The sequence below is a fragment of the Pimephales promelas genome, chromosome 11 (genome assembly GCF_988280905.1).
Source record: "Pimephales promelas chromosome 11, fPimPro1.hap1.1, whole genome shotgun sequence".
Classification (NCBI taxonomy): domain Eukaryota; kingdom Metazoa; phylum Chordata; class Actinopteri; order Cypriniformes; family Leuciscidae; genus Pimephales; species Pimephales promelas.
The window spans coordinates 15246267-15264521 of NC_142779.1; the positions used below are offsets into that span (position 1 = coordinate 15246267).

The 18255-nt window shown below is 37.3% G+C and overlaps 1 protein-coding gene across 2 annotated transcripts; it reads right to left on the reverse strand.

Moving 5' to 3' along the window:
- Positions 1 to 1540: 1540 nt before the first annotated feature.
- ogfrl1 (opioid growth factor receptor-like 1) lies at positions 1541 to 15372 on the reverse strand. 2 transcript variants are annotated; one of them, XM_039672399.2, is made up of 8 exons: positions 14968 to 15372; positions 13141 to 13227; positions 12850 to 12928; positions 10534 to 10566; positions 9958 to 10036; positions 7139 to 7205; positions 6565 to 6710; positions 1541 to 4667 (listed from the first exon to the last, which is right to left on the reverse strand). In XM_039672399.2, exons 1-8 carry the CDS (start codon positions 15160 to 15162, stop codon positions 4169 to 4171), a joined length of 1185 nt encoding a protein of 394 aa, XP_039528333.2. In that variant the 5' UTR covers positions 15163 to 15372; the 3' UTR covers positions 1541 to 4168. The 2 variants fall into 2 exon arrangements, with proteins under 2 accessions (XP_039528333.2, XP_039528334.2); XM_039672400.2 differs by lacking the exon at positions 10534 to 10566 and having other exon boundaries at positions 14968 to 15371.
- Positions 15373 to 18255: the final 2883 nt, after the last annotated feature.

Here is an 18255-nt window from a genome sequence, read left to right on the forward strand (position 1 = left end):
CAAATTGACTGAGGTTGGGCTGCTTTCTTTTTGACATTTTTATTAGTATCCACAGAGTGTTCCAAAAAACGATTAGTATGTTTTGAACTTGAAGCTAAGCTAACATTCAAATACCAACTCAGTGAGAAGTTCAAGTGACGTAAAAGTAGTAATTTCAGTGCAGCACCGCCACGCATGGATGGTCACAGCAGGAGACACAGCATTGCATTTATTAGTAGAGACAGACAGATGTTCGGAAATAGTAATGTAATGAGCGAATAAACACTGACACATTTCTGATATCATATAATGCGACACAAAGGTTTTAGAGCTCCCCCTAAATGTCTCAAAGTAGCATTTCAGGGGAGCCCCGGTCCTTTTTAGGGGAGCCGAGCTCCCTTAGCTTCCCTTAGCTCCCTCGTAATTCGAACACTAACAAAATATATTTTAAGATGAGCAAAAAAAAAAAGAAAGAAAAATATTTATTTTAAAAACATATACTGACAAGACTTTATATGTTTTTATGTGTCCATAGTTGAAAAGATCACCCACCATTGCTGAAGGATTACCATACACATACCATCATATTTATATGACGCTTACAATATTTCACAATATTACCATGGTACATATCTCTAAAACATGGCAAATATCATACTTTATTGTTTGCGATAACATGACCAACTAGCAAAGAAAACCACAGGAGAAGATGTGCAGGAGCGCACCGGGAGAGGCTGGCCAGGTTTGTGTCTGACAACTCTTTGACTGAAGAGCTGGCAGGTAAAGTCACACTCACAGGTGTACGTCAGGAAAACCGCTCCCACACACTGACAGTTTGACAAGCAACAGCAAGGCTCAAACTGATTACAGCAAACATGGTCTCCTTAAGCCCACACGGGACCAGGCTGCCTGAACAGACCATATGGTAGGCCTACCGCTCTTCTGTGATTTTAACTGTATTCCCTGTCTTAAAAATTCTCTAAACCCAGCGATATGGATTTTGGGAGGGGACAGAGTGATATTCAACTTGTCCTCTGTCAAAACACGACACACTGGGCTGCTTTATCTTAAGCTGAGAGAAATTAAATGTTTTGAAATGACATTAGAAAGCGATGACTTCCAGTTAGTCGGTTGCTATTGCAAAACAAATCCAAAAAGGGACCCAAAAGCTGTCCCGTATCATCCGGAGGTTCATTTTATGGTAGAAAAGTATTTTACTCTTCTACACTGGTTCTTAACAAATAAATAAATACAAATATTTCAAATTATATTATGCTAGTTTTAATTATATACGTAATTATAAATGATATTAACACAGTGTAGTTTAATAAACAAAAGGTGAATTAATGTGTTATGTCTGTGGTTTGATTTATTTATTCAGCATTTTTTTTATCACAAATAACTGTTTTTTATGTGCATTCATCTTTTTAAAGTGCATAAATATATATTTGAAAAGTCATAATAATAACATTTCCCATTTCTCCTCTGACAACTGGTTGCAAAACAAGGTTGCAAAACATCACAATTCAGTAACCACATTTACACGCTCACACACAAGCAATTTGTCAAAGATCTGCACTTTATTATACAGTAGGCCACAATATAAACGTCACACTTCCTTTGATAACAAATTATCACTTCCCAACAGTTAAAACACTTATAGTGCCTTACATTAGGCCAGTCAAACTGTTTCCAACAATTATGGCACAAGAAACACTAAAATGTGAATTCAACAGTCTTTTAGAGCAAGATGGACAAAGAGAAGATGGCTATTTGTTTCCAAGTCACTAGCTACGTCTGAAACTGAAGTCTCGTTGCTTGACTTAAAGGCAATGTTTTTGTATAAAAGTAGCCTGTCTCCTAAAAAAAACTGGTTTCAGACTGGCTTCCAAAGCACTAGAACTTCACAACTAAAAATCAAGAACAAATTCAAGTGAACTTTAGAGATAAGCAAGCAAATATTTAATACTTATTTCTTAGTAGAAGTTGAAAAAGACATTTATGAACAAATTTACTTCTTTCTATCTCCTCATCAGATGACATTTTCTTTTCACCAACTGCCATAACACATGCATTTCTGCATTCAAAAAATGACCAGATGAAGGCATATTTTAGACACAAGCGTTATATGTCCATTTGGAATGAGACTCTCACACATTCACAGAGATGGGGTTTAATGAACCCCAGGGTACGAACTGGGTTAGACGGCAAACAGAAAAGTGAGCTCAATCCAAATATTGACTGAGGGAAAGAGGCTGCGAGAAAAACAGGAAGAGGACAGAGAGTCTTCATCGTTTAATGAAAAAGAAAGGAAGATGAACTTCAGCCATTGTTATGGAAGAAATGTGTCTTTTCTGAAAATGTTCACTTCTTTTTTTTGTGTGCCGGTAGAACAGATTCACACACACACACAAAATGTAGGCTATTTGTATTCTATGTGGATAGTGACCATCATAGCCCTCCCCCTGATTGTCCACACATTAACACTGATGAGAGAAAGGCAGCATACACTCTCACACAGAGAATACAGTAAGTAATATGCTCCCTCACTTGAAGTAGTTTTAAGTTAGGATATGGACTAAATGAAAAAGCAACGTTTTTGCTTTATAACATTACACTACCATTATCTTTCAAAACTTTAATTTAATTTGTAGCTGACATCAAAAACCTGTTTTTGAGAAAATGATGTCTAAAGATTCCACAGTTTCTGTCAGAATTAGTAAGTTCATTATTATAATTTAGACAAAAACAGGATAAGTTAAAATATAAAGTGTATTTATAATAGTGTGCAGTGCATATATAAACTATAATTTTACTGCTCCAGCTAGCTCGCAATGGCCACTGAAAGGCTTTCCTGAGGTAAATGTAACGTTACCATGTTCGCAAGCTGTTTTATTGGTGTGTTTCCACTGTTGAGACTCTTCTTCACCAGTTACGAGAGAAATTATACATTTGTTGTAGGCTACTTTATTTTTAAATAGACCTTTGGAAGTCCATTCATGTTTATTTTGTGCTTTAACTAGTAGTAGGAAAAGAAGATCGGTTAACGCGCGCGCTCTGTCACATCATGATCGAAACAGGGGTGCAGATCAGAGCAATGGGCGTGCAGAAAAGGTGAGTTGTTACAACAAAAAATAACACCTACCCCTGTGGGTGCCAACCTTGTTTACAGTACTTTAAGGCCTCCTTTAAGCCTACTTGAAGTCTGATGCCCACTACCGATCCTCACAAACTTCTCCAAATACACTTCTTCAGCGAGCATCCATTATAAAACACTCACAGTACATTCATTTTACAACTACGCGAATATATTTAAATTGTGTTCATGCAGACCTTTTACAACGCCCATTACTCCAACCTGCGATCTGTCACACCACGTTCATTTAATGCCGTCAAAACGGAATTTATCTGTTCAAGTTTCATAAAAAATGTACATAATTTGATAGATACTTTGCTTAATCAAAAAACATCGAATTCAAGTTCATTTTGCGTAGCCTATCGTTTTTTCACACACGGCACACTACTTCAGACTCAAAATGACTCAAAAGCGCGACACATGCTGTAACCAACGGAAGAAGAGGCACTTTATATTGCAAGATGTCTTCGAGAAAACTGGATTAAAGTCTCACACGTACCTATAAAAACATGGAAGATCAATTACCTGAAAATTCCTGCAAGTATATTCACACCGACTACACATTATTATGATCTGTTGCAAGGAGCTACGAGTATCCATAACAAGAAACCTTAGCAAGCTCTAAACTCAAAAAAGACACGTCTGTCTAAGAGTCAGCCTTATGATTAGCAAAAAAAGCCTATTCTCAAAGATAATATTCTCTCTCAGGGGAAGACTGAATACACAAAAAGTGCAATTTTTCACACACAATGTGCTCAGTAGCACTTATATATATATATATATATATATTCACTAACACTTATAATATGTGTGCTAAGAACTCTCCAGAGGGCTGCAAGTAAGAATAACAGCAGAGAAATTCATCCGCTTACACTTTGAAAAGTATTCAGAGTTAAGAAAAAACACTTTGTATAAAAAAAGAAGTCAAACAGTCAAGTTGTTCACAAAACGAGTCTCTAAAAGGCAATAGTATGGAATAATATTGCTGTGCCATTCCTTTGCCTAACTTTGAAGCTCAGCTTAGGCATTCCCAGAATCCTTCACTTTCTATTCTTACAGAGGAATGGTCTCAATATATTCTTCTAGATCTACCCTCCCCCTGCACTCCTGCAGGACGACCTTGGACCCTTTTGCTGTTTTCCACTCTCCATTCTTCCTCTTGTCCATGTCCTCCACCTCCCTCTCAAAATGATTTCTGGCCTCCCTAGGTGACCTGGCTTTGCCCGCACTCCTCTCCACCACCTCGTTTTTTCCCACTCTTGTCCCTGCGGATCCAGAGGCCGGAATGCGTTTCTTCCTGGGTGGCCCCCAGATGAAGTTCTCGGGCGGTTGGTAGTGGCGCTGGGCGAAGCGAAGCAGGGCGCGTCTCTGAGCGTGGTGCCGCAGTGTGTAGACAAAGTATTCCAGTGCGCTGTGACGCATGTTGGGTAATGTGCCCTCCACCAGTGCCTCCTCCAAAAGCAGACGCACCAGGGGCAGCTTGAAGCTTTCAAAGCCCAGCTCACCAAGGCTTTTCAGAATGCGAGTGATACGCAAGTAGTTGTGCTGTGACCTGGAAAGACAAGAGGTCATAGTACAAAAACTACATTTAACTTAATGTTCAACATTTTCCATAAAGCAATGTTGGTTGTTGACGAAAGAGAACATTTTATGACATTTTATTTTTGGTCATTGGAGTTTGTCAGGAATAGTGGAAAAGGGTCCAAGCATATTAAGGGGTCATTCACACAGAATGAAACCATTGCTCTCATGTTTTGCTTCTTTTGCAGTCAAGTCATTATTTTTGTTTGTTTTTTCGCACAAAAAGTATTCTCATCGCTTGATAAACTTATACTTGAGCCACTGTTGTCACATGGAATATTTTAACATTTTCTTCATTGACTTTCTGGGCCATTGAGTTTCATTCCCTTAGGCAGCCTATGTAGCAGTGATCCACCTCTCAAATTTAATCAAAAATGTCTTCATTTGTGTTCCGAAGATGAACAAAGGTCTTACAGGTTTGGTACAGCATGGGGGTGGGTAATTAATGACTTAATTTTCATTTTTGGGTGAACTAACCCTTTAATACAAAATAATAAAATATACCATATATTAATAAAAAATATACCAAATATTTACTTATGTGACCTAGTTTTAAGTATTAAAAACACTCCATATTATATACACTTAACAAATTAATTAATAGGACACAGTACCAATTAACGTTGGGATCCTGAAATTTATTTGACATGACTTAAGTTGTTTTGGCTAATCTATGGTTACACTGTAGACTTTGGTTTGACTTTTTTATTGTCCCTTTAACATGTTCTGTTGAGTAACATTGCACCTACTGTAAATGTCTACTAACTCTCATTAAAGTGTTAGTAGAGTATTAATAGACTGATAGGGATAGGGTTAGAATTAGTTGACGTACTTGCAAAGTTAAATACAGTATAGTTAGTAGGTTGTCTATTGGAGAACCATCACAATAAAGAGTTAGCGGATATTAAGCAGGGGAGTCTACTAATACTCTAATAAAGTTAATTGACATCTAGTTGTAAAGTACAGGCAGATTTTTAACTCGTTTGAAGTATAAACAATATTAAAATAAAATAAAACATCTGACAGTGCATTATATCCAAAAACAATTACATTTAAATTACATTACTGGAAAACAGGCCTTAATATCATATGCAGTGCTCTTTCTCAAGAAAACTGATCTGAAATGGATTTTCTCCTTATATATATTAAAGGGTCATTTTTGTCCAGTGTAAGATATTAAACTCAGCGTTCTCAAAATGATAGCTTTGGTACAGGCCCATTCACACTGTAATATGTGTCCTCTATGGCACAGTCCTGGGGCAATGACACACGGACAGATACGCACAGTCATCTACTGTATGTCTACCACTCAGCGAGCTGCACTGCGGATTTTCTTTCGCTCCCTCCTTGCTCATCATGTGTTCAAACTCATTTTCAACTCTCCTTACCAACTGTCTCTACATTTCTGTCCCTGCTCACATTCACCATCTCTCTAAATGTAAAAGTTTTGTATCCTATTCAGTTCTTCTCTATTTATCCTCCTCTGTGCGTCTGACCCATTTCTAGGGCCCATGCATGAGATGGTCACATGACGGTAAAGTCAGGGTCATGACCAAAATTGTGTTTCAGGGATTGGAGACTATGCCGTTTCACACATACTCCGTTTGCAGTGCGTGTTGCGGTGCGTATACGATACAGGAGCAGCACGCGCTAATAGTGCTTTCACATATGCTGCGTTTGCAGTGGCATAACGGGCATAAGGATACTAATTCCCTGGACTGAAGCATGCTAAATATGTCAGGAGACATGAGACTAAGATTAGGGAATGTAAAGAGAACTGGTGCAAGTGGAGTAGAACATAAAGTTCAGAGGAAAGGAATTAAAGAGTAAAAAGGACATAAAAACAGCAAACCGAAAAGACAACTCACTCATTCAGGTGCTGGAAGCGATCCTGCCAGTTTGGGGCCCGAGCCACATTCCCATTTTTATCCAGGAGTTTGATTCCAAAGAAATCCAACATGATCGTATATGCTAGGAGGAAGCGTCTCTTGGCTTCTCGAGTGCTTTGGAATTCCTGTTGACATCAAAAAGTCACTTTGTAAAAGGTTATCTGCACAACGACAGCAGCAGGTTATTTAAGGGCAAATAAAAAAAGAGGTGAGATGATGACACTAAAACACAACGTGCCACTGCCTGAGACCTATTTTTAGATGTTCTGACACCTTTGACTAGATGATAACACACTATTAAAAATAAAGGTTCCAATTAGAACTGAAGGATTTTACAGCTTGATATATTAGGATACATATATGAAAAAACGTTTTATTTTCTAGATGTTTATTCTATGTACAAAAACTTTGAAGTACTTAAAAAAAAATATTTATATATATATATATATATTCTTACAAAGAAGAAAGTTATTTAATAAGAAGAACCACTGAAGTATATGTCTTGACTGTTCTTTCAGATCTTGAAAAGAGGGGTTTGACTTAGGAAACATACCTTTATCTCATCCTGAGTGAGTTCTTGAGCATAAAAATTCAGGCCCTGTTCTCTGAGTGGGAAGAGCCTGTAACAGCAGTCAAGAAACAGGTTAGGATCTACCTCAAAATTAATAATTATTTCACAAGTTTCTTTGCCCATATAGCTAATAAGGTTAATTGTATTCGGCTTGCTGTCCACAGTAGAGGGGCTCAAAGAAGCAGCTTCAACTCGAGCTTAGATGTATCCCCCTGTGGGAATACTAATGCTTGGATGATGAGTATTGTAGCAAGATGCCTAAATTATATTGGTGGAGTTGGGGAGGTGGAGGGATGCCAAAACAGCTGATGCCAGAGCAAGGTGAGCGGCTGCTTAAATGCTGAGACTGCATGAGAAATTAATTGAAAGATTAGATGGGTTCACTCCTCCCGAAATTACGTTGTGAACTTCACTTATCAATTACAGAAACAACTGACAACATTGGACAATAACTATCTGCAAACATTTTAGGTAGCCTATTAAAGAAAAACATTTTGATTCATTCTGAGTAAGTAAAAGAAGTATATTAAATATATACTGTATGCATTTATCCATGGAGACTTACATTTCATTGAAGATGTACGTTTTACCCTGGGAATTGAACCCATGACCTTGACGAGTTGACGTTGCTAGCGCTACGCTTTACTGTTTGAACTACAGGAATATAGTAATTTGCTAGAATTTCATTGTATTAGCCTACATCATATATTAACTTTATATCAACCATACAAATTTCCCTGGATATCAGTATTGGCACTTGACAAACCCATATCAAGGAAAAAGAAAAAGAAAAAGGACACACAAACACACAGAGAGAGAGACAGACACAGACACACAAAGGATAAATTTCTCTCTGTCAGCAGTTTGATCCAGCAGTTTGAACGCCCACCACACACCAGTTTATTGGTGGAGAGGTATTATTATTTATTATTAAGATGTTATTTCCAAAAAAGAGCCTACCCACGAATACCAAAATCTAGAAGCGACTTCTTTTAAAAAAAACAAGGTCAAATGGGCAGATAATAAGCGGAACTGGCAACTCTGCTTTCACTGTCCTCTCATCTTTATTTACTTAAAGAACAAAATGCTAGCAACCTGACTGCTTGCACTCACTCACCGTTTATGTGTTTTTACATTCGCTAATTGATATTATGCAAATAGCCCTGCAAGCATACAGAGTGTGAAAAATTAGTAGGGGGAATGAGAGAAGCTAATCACTTTTTCCTCGGCAGGAGGGAGTGCCGAGGTACGATTGGCAGCATAAGCGCGAAGCCTGATTTTAGAACCGTGTTGTTATTTCACGCGGGCTCGGGGCATCATGTCCTCCCCCTCTTCCTCACCCGCAAAGCACAGACAAGAACGAGCAGGAGCTTCAGCTATGAAAGTGTGTGAGATGTAACAACACCCAGCTGAGAGCTTTACAAGAGCACATGACGTACTGTAGAACCACAGTTCAACCTTCATACGGCCTTCAAAGTTAGCTGAAAATCACTTTATGAGCAAATAGGACGACTCAAAGGCATGAAACTAAAAAGCAAATGACATGATGTCAATTTGAAGGCTAATTTAAGCAGTTTTTTGACTGATTAGAATAAGGTCAGTGGTTAACTTTACTTAAATCCATAACACACATTTATACCTCAAGTGTGAATACTGAACTTGTTATGTGCTTTGAAAATGTTGCTAATATCAGCAGTTGATCAAGAACAAGCTTGTGGTAACTTCAATCATTATTAAGCAAAAAATACATTTTTAAGCCCATATTGATTTAAAAATGTACAATAGTCATGTTGAAAAGTCTGATAAGGGCAAAATAAAGCAATTTGTATTGTTTTTGACAGAAGCATAAGGCGAATGCAGGTCCTACAAAATTCATACATTAGACCTTATCTTATGCACAAACTGCAGTTTGAATAAGATTCATTTCCTCTTTTTCCTCAATGATATAAGCATCATCGAAATCCAAAAGAGATGTTGGGTATTTTTCTGATACCAACAGCTTTAAAAGACAAATATGAAATATGCATTTTCATGTCTCGATCATAGACTGTAAAAAATAGTTCTTGATACATCCAAAGCTGTGATGCACCCAAGCAGCTGGATGCTTTTTCACTAAAGTGCTTGCAAGATGTTTAATTAATCATGCTTGATTTAATCTCAAATTCTTAGAAAAGCTTACATACATTCCTTCCTATAATGTGGGTTGCACTTTTCTTCTGCCATTAAGATTAAACCTTTATCGTTTGCCTCTTCAATGTAGGAAAATGGACCATTTAATCGGAAAATGCCTTCAAGTCATAGACATTTCCCAAAGATTCTTCAGTTACTAAAGAGATGATGTCAGCCAAAGCGGTCCATGAATATTTAAGCAACGTTAAACATTTAAAAATCTTTTTATCCAGTGTAGTCCTAAGGCCATCCTTTGTTGCAAAGAGGATGTGTTACTGACCCCTTGACCTGCAGATATCACAATTGTGCTGATGTCTTTATCACTGCCTTTGCCCGCTTTCATTTTGCCTTTTGCCTCGATCTACAGGATTTGCTTCTAAAGAAGATGAAGTTCATTTTAAACAGATGGTAAAGAAAAACATATCTAATCCCCCCTCCAAAAATCCCTCAAGCATATATCAGTGTGTAACTTTCTCTATTCTTTCAACGAGCAATAATAATAATTTAATAATAAGTGTCTGGCCAATAACAATTTGTGAAGACTAATAGTAATAATTAAGCCTTATTGAGCAATTACTGACTATGCACTTTATTACTCGTTAAGAAGCTTGAATATTGATGAAATGTCTTACCACTGAATGTATGTATGATTGTGCTCTAGTTTTTCATAGTCTCCCCTCCATTTAGTAAGGATTTCTTCAATATAAATACCTGGGGGGACAAAGAAAAAAATAATAAATCATCACAATGGGCCAAGCTCAGAATAAGTAACTTAAAACTCTAATAAAGAGACTATTCACCCAAAAATAACAATTCTGCCAAACAAATTTCTTCATTTCTTCCATGAAAATCAAAGGTCAAATAGTGAATAATGTCCTGGTAATTCTTTTTCATGCAGACAGTCTCGAAAAGAATCCAAAAACGCCATTAAATATCTTATCTTTAGTCCATAAGGTTTTTTTTTACAATAAGCATACCAAAATTTAAGTCGTTATTGATTTGTCTTCTCTTCCAACAAGCTCTTAACTTGACAATTACTGGAACCTTGATCATTTAAGTTGTACAAATAAGTGAAATTTGTGAACAAATCATTCAGATCTATTTTATGAACGTTGAGAAAAATGATTCATTCTAGTGTCAGACATCACTTATTCTTCTAATGAACACATTAACATGGTAATGAGAAAATTCTGTCATAATTTACTCACCACTTGTTCCAAACCTGCTTGACTTTCTTTCTTCTGTGGAACACAAAAGGAGGAATATGACCATTGTATGGAGAAAAAACCTTTTGACATATCAACATATCTTCTTTTAATGTTCCACAGAAATAAAGGAAGTCAAAGCTTATATCAGCTTGTTTTTTATGACATGAGGGTGAGTAAATGATGACATAATTTTCATTTTTGGGTGAACTATCACTTTAAGAAGACACACAGGACTGTGTGTTGTTTCAGAGTGGAAATAGATGTGTAGGTCATCTGTGACATGGAAACACTGTAATCTCTGGGGGACACAGAGAACAGCGTGTGTGTGTGTGTGTGTGTGTGTGTGTGTGTGTGTGTGTTTCTCCAAAAACAGCAGTGAAGCAGTTGCTGCCATTAAATGCTTGCACAACAGATTCAGTTAATTCTCAAACATGCCCACAATAACCAATCAATGGCTCCTCTGAGATGTCTTCACTGTCTGCCAGCCTAAAGTGGCCCTGAGGGAAAACATTCAGCTAATGAAGCACTCCAGAACCCATGTGCTTCCTTCACACCAGCTGGCATGTGTATTCAGTTGTAAAAACTGCTTTATGTTTGTCTAGGTAAAAATGTAGTATGTATGTTCATGTCTTTTGTAATATTCTTGTGTTGGCAGGTAAAATATTGTAGGTGGGACTGACTGGCCTTTAGCAAAATCTCTTTTTAGACGGACACATTTAATCCACAGCAATTTTAAGAACACGTCCAGTGTAATATGGAGGTTAAAGCAATAGTTCAACCAAAAATTTTAATTCAGTCACTATTTACTCACCCAGATCTCATGTTATTTAAAACCATGGCTACAGAAAACAGAAGGATACGCTTTTCTGTAAATAATGCCAGGTCACATGCTGACCACGGCTAAGAAGATCCAAAAACAGCATTAAATTATGAAAAAAGTTGTTGTTTTTCTTCTTCAATTTCAGCTGTTTTTCATTAATCAGCCAATCCAGCAAGATCTGTCTTTGAGCTGAACAAATGATTCGGAATAGTTTTGTGAACCACATAAACCAATTAATTGATAAGATATTATTCAAAATAATTATTCAATCTCATAACAGACATCTGTAGGTACTGTAAATGTAAATGTAAAACTTTCATTAGTATTAGACAAATTTGGAACAAATAAATAATGAGTTGTACGAATGAATTTACATTTTCTGGCCAAACTACTCCTTGAAGTGTTATAATAATCATGGGTAAGGACTCTCTGGAATAACCTTCCTGAAATTGTTCGAGGCTCTGACTCGCTGTCCCAGTTTAAAAATAGTTTAAAGACGCATCTCTTTAGCCAAGAATTCGCATAATGCTTACCTTTTATACTACTGTTGAATCAGATCGAATGGATTAATATTATGAATAGCAGTTATGCTAATTACGGTATTTCTCATCTGCTTTTCTGCTGTTATTAGGTAAATAGCGTTCATCAGCTCCAGTTTGTATCAAATCTCTCACAGAGACTTCAGACGCACCAACACTTGGGAAGAGATGACTAAACGCCTGTGAAGAGATGACTCGACACCTGTGTTATGCCCTAAATTAATACATGATAAACTACCTGTATCTTTTCTATGTACATTTCTGAAATGCACTTTTTGTAAAGTTGCTGTATTGTGAAAATACATTTGAATTGAATTGAATTGAATTGAATCAAAGATCGTTTGTGTGAATCATGGTTTGAATCTTGCTGAATTACCAGCTCAGATCATTATTTCCACCAATGTTTCTTTTCCTGAACTGGCTGCTTGTTATTACTATAACACAATTTACCCAAGTAACAATTAAGGCACAGTCTCATTATGAGAATCATGGGACTTCCAGAGAGGAAGTTCCTTTAATATTATGGTGGTTTAAAAACAATAAAGCATATTTGAATAAAGGAAACAGACTTGCTCTTGTGAAAAGAAAATCCCTCCACTATGGTACAATTCAGTGCACATTTAGAGCACATCACTCCCGATGTAAAATGAACACATACGAAGGAATTTTAAGAAACACACCACGATATTGCCAAAAGGACACCCCGCCAAATCACTGAATTCAGGTGTTCCAACCACTTTTATGGCCACAGTTGTATATAATCTTATTAAAATCTTATTAATCATATTAAACCCTACAGATTAAGAGTGGAATGCCATTAAAGTTCATGTGCATGTAAAGGCAGATGTCCCAAAACCTTTGGCAATATAGTGTAAGTGATGGCCTGCTTTTCAGTCCAGATCCCACTGTACAGTCTTATCCTTCTTTCATTAAACATATAATCAAACACACACTCACCGTCCGGCACCAGGGGGATCTTATTCAGATAGAATCTCAGATTGCGATATTCATTCGGCTGACGAGGCTCCTTGTAGTTCTGAGCAACAAAATCCGAGAATAAAACCATTGACAAAAGGATAAAGAGAGAGTGGGAGAGCAAAAAAAACAAAAAAACAATTGAACATCTAGTCTTAATTTTTTTTTCTTTTTGACCATACGGCAATATTTACTGGAAACTTTTATATTCAAAGATGATCGGCCTCTGAGCTCTGCATGAGAAATCTAAAGAGAGTAGATGTAACTCTTTACCGGATAACTGTGACGATACTTGTACAAGTCCTTTGCGGCATAAAAGCTCCTCTTCATCCTAGTGGAAGACTCCATTATGTCACCAAACTGTGTGAGAGGAAGAGAGCGAGAGGAATGGAATGGTTACATAGGCAGTGAAAGAGAGTATGAATGACTTCACTCATCAGCATCTGAGCTACATTGTCACTGCTCTTCCACTGGGATGCAAATGCTTCTAGACGGGAGAGAGGAGCTCCATTTTGTAGACTACTGTATGTACTTTTTCCTAACTAATTCATGACCATTTTTAGCTCTCAGCCTCTTGTAATGTTCAAACACTGAACATCTTTACGGCTGAGTGAAAGCGCTGCACAGAAGGCTTGCACTCTACACACAACATAAAGCTGTTTGCTTGTTGGGACCAATGACATACTGAAAGGCCTGTGAAGCTTATTAATTAATAACATTATATTCAATTACATAAACGCTTTATATTATGGTCTTTGATGCAGGGTTTTAAAAAAAACTATTACGGTGTGTGTGAAAAGCTGTTATCAAAATCTTAGTTTCAAATGAATAAAAATCCAATTTCCTTCTTCTGCTGACAGCAAATTCAAGAGAGCAAATTTCCCTTGAGGAAATAGGTCACATTGAACAGGTCACAGTCTAGGTGGCCTTAAAATCCAGAAATCTTGAGAGAACATCAGCCATTTAAAACAAATTACTTCTAACAAGGGCAAAGATTTTGCCCACCCTCCCACTTTTAACCGGTCTAAGAAAAATCAACTCTGTGACACAACTTCTTCCCTTTTTCTGGTTAATTTGTTCAATCATTTTGGTGTTTCATATTATCTCATGTATGTACCGGTACATCTGCATTATTTTTCTATTTTCTTCTACTACTACTACTACTTTCCCCCGTATACCAGTAAAATTGCTTCTGGAACCAGAAAAAATGTAGGGCGCGACTTCAGTCCATCAGGAATTGATTGGATCATTTGATCGTTTTGGTTTGCTAATGCTGTGATCATGCCATGTGAGTGACAGGTTGTTCAGCCTTGTGCTATAGCAAGCACTTCATCAGAGAAGAGATGTTGGTGCAAGCAAGTGGGAGTTATTTTGAGTAAAGATTAAAGAACATGCATTTTATTTGTAATTGTAAAAAATATTAAATTAATATTGTGCATGGAAACATCATAACAAATATGATCCATTTAGATTTCATGGCGACTTCAAGTTTTCTTCTTTTTTTTTTTTTTTTTTTTAGAAGAAAATTACAAGGGGTCACCACCCCTTGATATAGTAACTGTTTTGGTCAAATTTGATTAGCCTACATTTGACTAAATTAAATAGGCATAAATAGACCAAAATGCTGAAAGGCCAAAAGTAAAAGGTCACTGGTTCTTCAAATATAGGTCAAATTTTGGGACACTTTTAAAATATTAATTATTAATATAATGTTCTTTTAATATTGTCTTTTTAATATTAATATTACAATGTTCGTGTTAATATTAGCATAATTACCAATGTCACAAAGCCAACGTCTGATTACTAAAATTAAGAGGTCCTACAGGGACAATATAATGACACGACATATCCTACATCTGTTCGCTATTTAGCCAATATTTTACTCAAAGGTACAATTTTCAGTGTAGTTGTGCTCTTTACGCCAGCATGTCCAATTTTATAATAATTATAATGTTATGGTAATAGGTTGACAAACCAATTATTAGGCTACTCCACACTGCCATACGCGCTTGCAATTCCTACAGATGCGACTAATGACCGTTTTCAGTGGTTATCCATTTCTTTTGTTATCTTTTAGTGCTCGTGAATGATGAGAAGCACCTGCGGTGGTCCGTGATCCTGCTGTTCGGCTCCTCTGACGGCATCCGCCGGGCTCACAGACTCGGAGATACCGCTGTCCTCCTCCTCTCCTCCCGGCTGATGCTCGTCGCTCTCCGAGTCCGTTTCCCACGTCGAGTCGCATTCTTCCACTGTGCTCGGCTCCTTATATCTCCAGCTGCCCGTCAGATTGCCCATTTAAACCTTGTCCTCCGTGCCTACATAGTTAAAAGTCCTCTTACGGCACAGGATCGAGCTTTAATATGATGTAAAGCTGCCGTTCGTGTTGCTTTTATGTGACTAATGGGGGGATTTCCAGCGCTCTGATGAGAACACACCCCCTTCTGCCCAGAGATCAGCACGAGATGATGATGATGAGGAAGAAGATGATGTGCTCGCAGGATTTAAGTTGTAACAATAGGCTACATCAATAAGGATCGATACATCGACCAAACACTAACGAGACAATTGTATCGTTGCAACGTGTAAAACAAATTGATAAGGTAAGGTGTAAGATGTCCAGCCCTGATGGATGTTCATACTGACTGTTTTTGAAAATACTTTTTTTTTACTCTAAATACATTTATTTGTGTTATTAGAAGGTAATTTGCATTAACATCAAAAAAGTAATGTGATTACAATGTATGTAACTTGTAATGCATTGCTTTACACGTTACACCCAAAAAAGTAATCTGATTATGCCCATTACTTTTAATGCATTACTTTACTCGCAACATCAGAAAGTAATCTGATTACCATACCAATAATTTGATTGATTGGTTTGTTTACACACAATATTGCAGTGTTATTACTGTATTGTTTAATACTGCATGCTGAAAATATCTTTGAAAAATTTGTGCAATAATAAAATACAGCCCATTCTCACCCCCAAGGCGTCACCTAACTGACGCCTTGGGAAGCATTTGGACATGCAATATTTCAAATCTTGTGTTACATGTCCTAAGAGCAATAGGAAAAAAAAATCCTGACTGAGGTTATCATAATTCATGCAGGAAAGGGATAAAAACATCCATCCTGCTAGAGTGCTCTTGATCTCCTCTTCACTGATTTTGGGATTTTTGAATTGCAAACTTCATTTCCCAGTGTCCTTTAGCTGTGCTCTTGAGTGTTGTGATAACATTCAGCTTTGTCTTATCTTGATAATGTTTCTCTATATTAGCCCTTGTGCTTCCTGAGTTTCTTTGGTCTTTTCTTTTGTAGGATGTTGTTGCTGACTTTCAGTTCTGCCCCCTGATTATCTGGATTTTCCTGTAGACCTATTTGGTTGTTTTGCTTATTTGCTATTATTCTATGAAATGTTCTCTGCACTTGGATCCTGCCTTGTGTTGGCTTGCCTGCCAAGATTTATCATCACAGGGATACAGTACATAACATTTTCTCTCAGAGAGCTCAACGTAACAAATAGGCTTACTGTTAAAATGTTATGTACTGTATCCCTGTGATGAATCCCTTCGATTTGATCATAACTTGTCGAATAAAATCCCCAGAATCATTCACTGGATTCACAATGCATGAAATTCCTCTTGTCAAAATTCTATGGATCAGCCTAAGCAATTCAAAATGAACCTGAAAGTCTGAAAATATGAGCTTGCATAAACATTTTCAAAGGGTAAATCAATTACATGATGTTATGTGGATGCATTCATTTTCTATTTACAGGAAAATGCATCTTTAAAAGGCCACTAGATGGCACTACCACTTGTAAAAAGCTTGAGATGAAGCACGCGCAGTGAGCTGAGCTGCAGAAGGATGAGGGCTGAGGTTGGTGTGACGAGGTCAACCGCAAGTCATTTGCACAATACGTCAAGCATGATCATGTGTCAGGACTCAGGAGCAAGTTCAGTCCTTTCGATCTCAAATCAGACCTCAACTCGACATGGCTAAAGAGGCTAGATCTTAGTATGTTGACTTGAGTGACTGAGACAGGAGAATATCACAGTCAAGCCTCTTTAGAAGACTTATTTTTTTACATTAAATGGTTGGAAGAGCAATTATGACTAAAGATCATCAGCAGACCTAAATCTTGATTCTTTTCAACTCTTGTTCTCTATCTTTTTCAGTCAGGGTATATTCGTTAGCCCACTAATTCAGCCGTTAACAATCAATATTTGACTGATACCTGTTTGCCTGAACTACTTTGAAATATTTTAACTGGTGCCCCGCCTCTTACTTCTCAAACCTCTTACTTTATGCCGCTCTATGGTATCATGCTGGGAACACAGAATGTGCTTTGCAAATTACCCATCGCTTGTTAGTAAATGGCGTGTACCACAGCTTGCTTTGCTGATTGCTAGATGTGATTGGCAAACAGTTTGCCAGAATATACCCTGACCTTTTTCTCCTCTCTTTTCATGTCGATTACAATCCTAAATAATGGACTTACTGAATCCCAGTTCACTCTCTCTATTGTTCATCATGCTATAGAGCATTTATAATTAATTTATCACTTTGCCTCTTCTTGTCTCTCTCCATCTAGTTTTCCTCTCTATCTCTCTCATTGCCTTCTGTTCTCCTTTCAGCATGAATCGTGTGTGAGTGTGTGACTTTAGCAAAGTGGATAGGCTCTCCAGTGACTGTGGGGTAATTATCCTTCATCACAAGTCATGCTCTGCTGCTTCCTGCCTGTTGGAGGCTGGGAGACAGGCCCATCAGTGCAACTGTTTCTGAGGCCTGTACAAGAGGGGATTCCAGATCACTGAAAGCTTGTCGATATACCAAGCTGACATGACATTCTCTCATTCTTGTTCTCAGTCATCCACTCAAAAACTGCGTTTGTTGGCGTTGGTCAGGGTTTGTTGGTGTCAGTTGGGGCAGTAATTTTTCATCAAATTCTAAATCCAACAGCCAAATTGTTTGTTGGTGTTTGTCTGTGCGGTGTGGATTGGCCTTTAGATGACGAAGTTTGTGAAACATTAGCAACACATTATTAGCGGTTTGATAATGTAGTCAAGCAAAGGGCTAATCATATTAATTACTGTTTTGTGCCTGACGTTGTAGAGAGCGATTCATAAAACACATTACCATCCTGACATCGACTTGTAGACGAGGCTCATTTGCATATTCATGGACCCACGTATACTAAAACAAGAAAGCTATTTTAAGGCATGAATTAATATTTTTCACTGGGATAAAACTTTTAAATATGCCATTTTGGTAATCAAAGATTAGGTTTCAGAATTACATTTGATTTGATTGTTACATAGTTCATGAATACAGAGTTACAGGCAAATCATGCTCCTCATTACCATGGTTATGTTTAAAAAAAATAAT

What these genes read in the sequence shown, in the direction of transcription:
- ogfrl1 (XM_039672399.2), bottom strand. Translation starts at nt 15,162, where the DNA reads ATGGGCAATCTGACGGGCAGCTGGAGATATAAGGAGCCGAGCACAGTG. An exon ending in GATCCCCCTGGTGCCGGACG is followed by an intron (nt 10,567 to 12,849) that starts GTGAGTGTGTGT and finishes TGTGTTCCACAG; the next exon opens with AAGAAAGAAAGTCAAGCAGG. An exon ending in TCACTCAGGATGAGATAAAG is followed by an intron (nt 6,711 to 7,138) that starts GTATGTTTCCTA and finishes TGATGTCAACAG; the next exon opens with GAATTCCAAAGCACTCGAGA.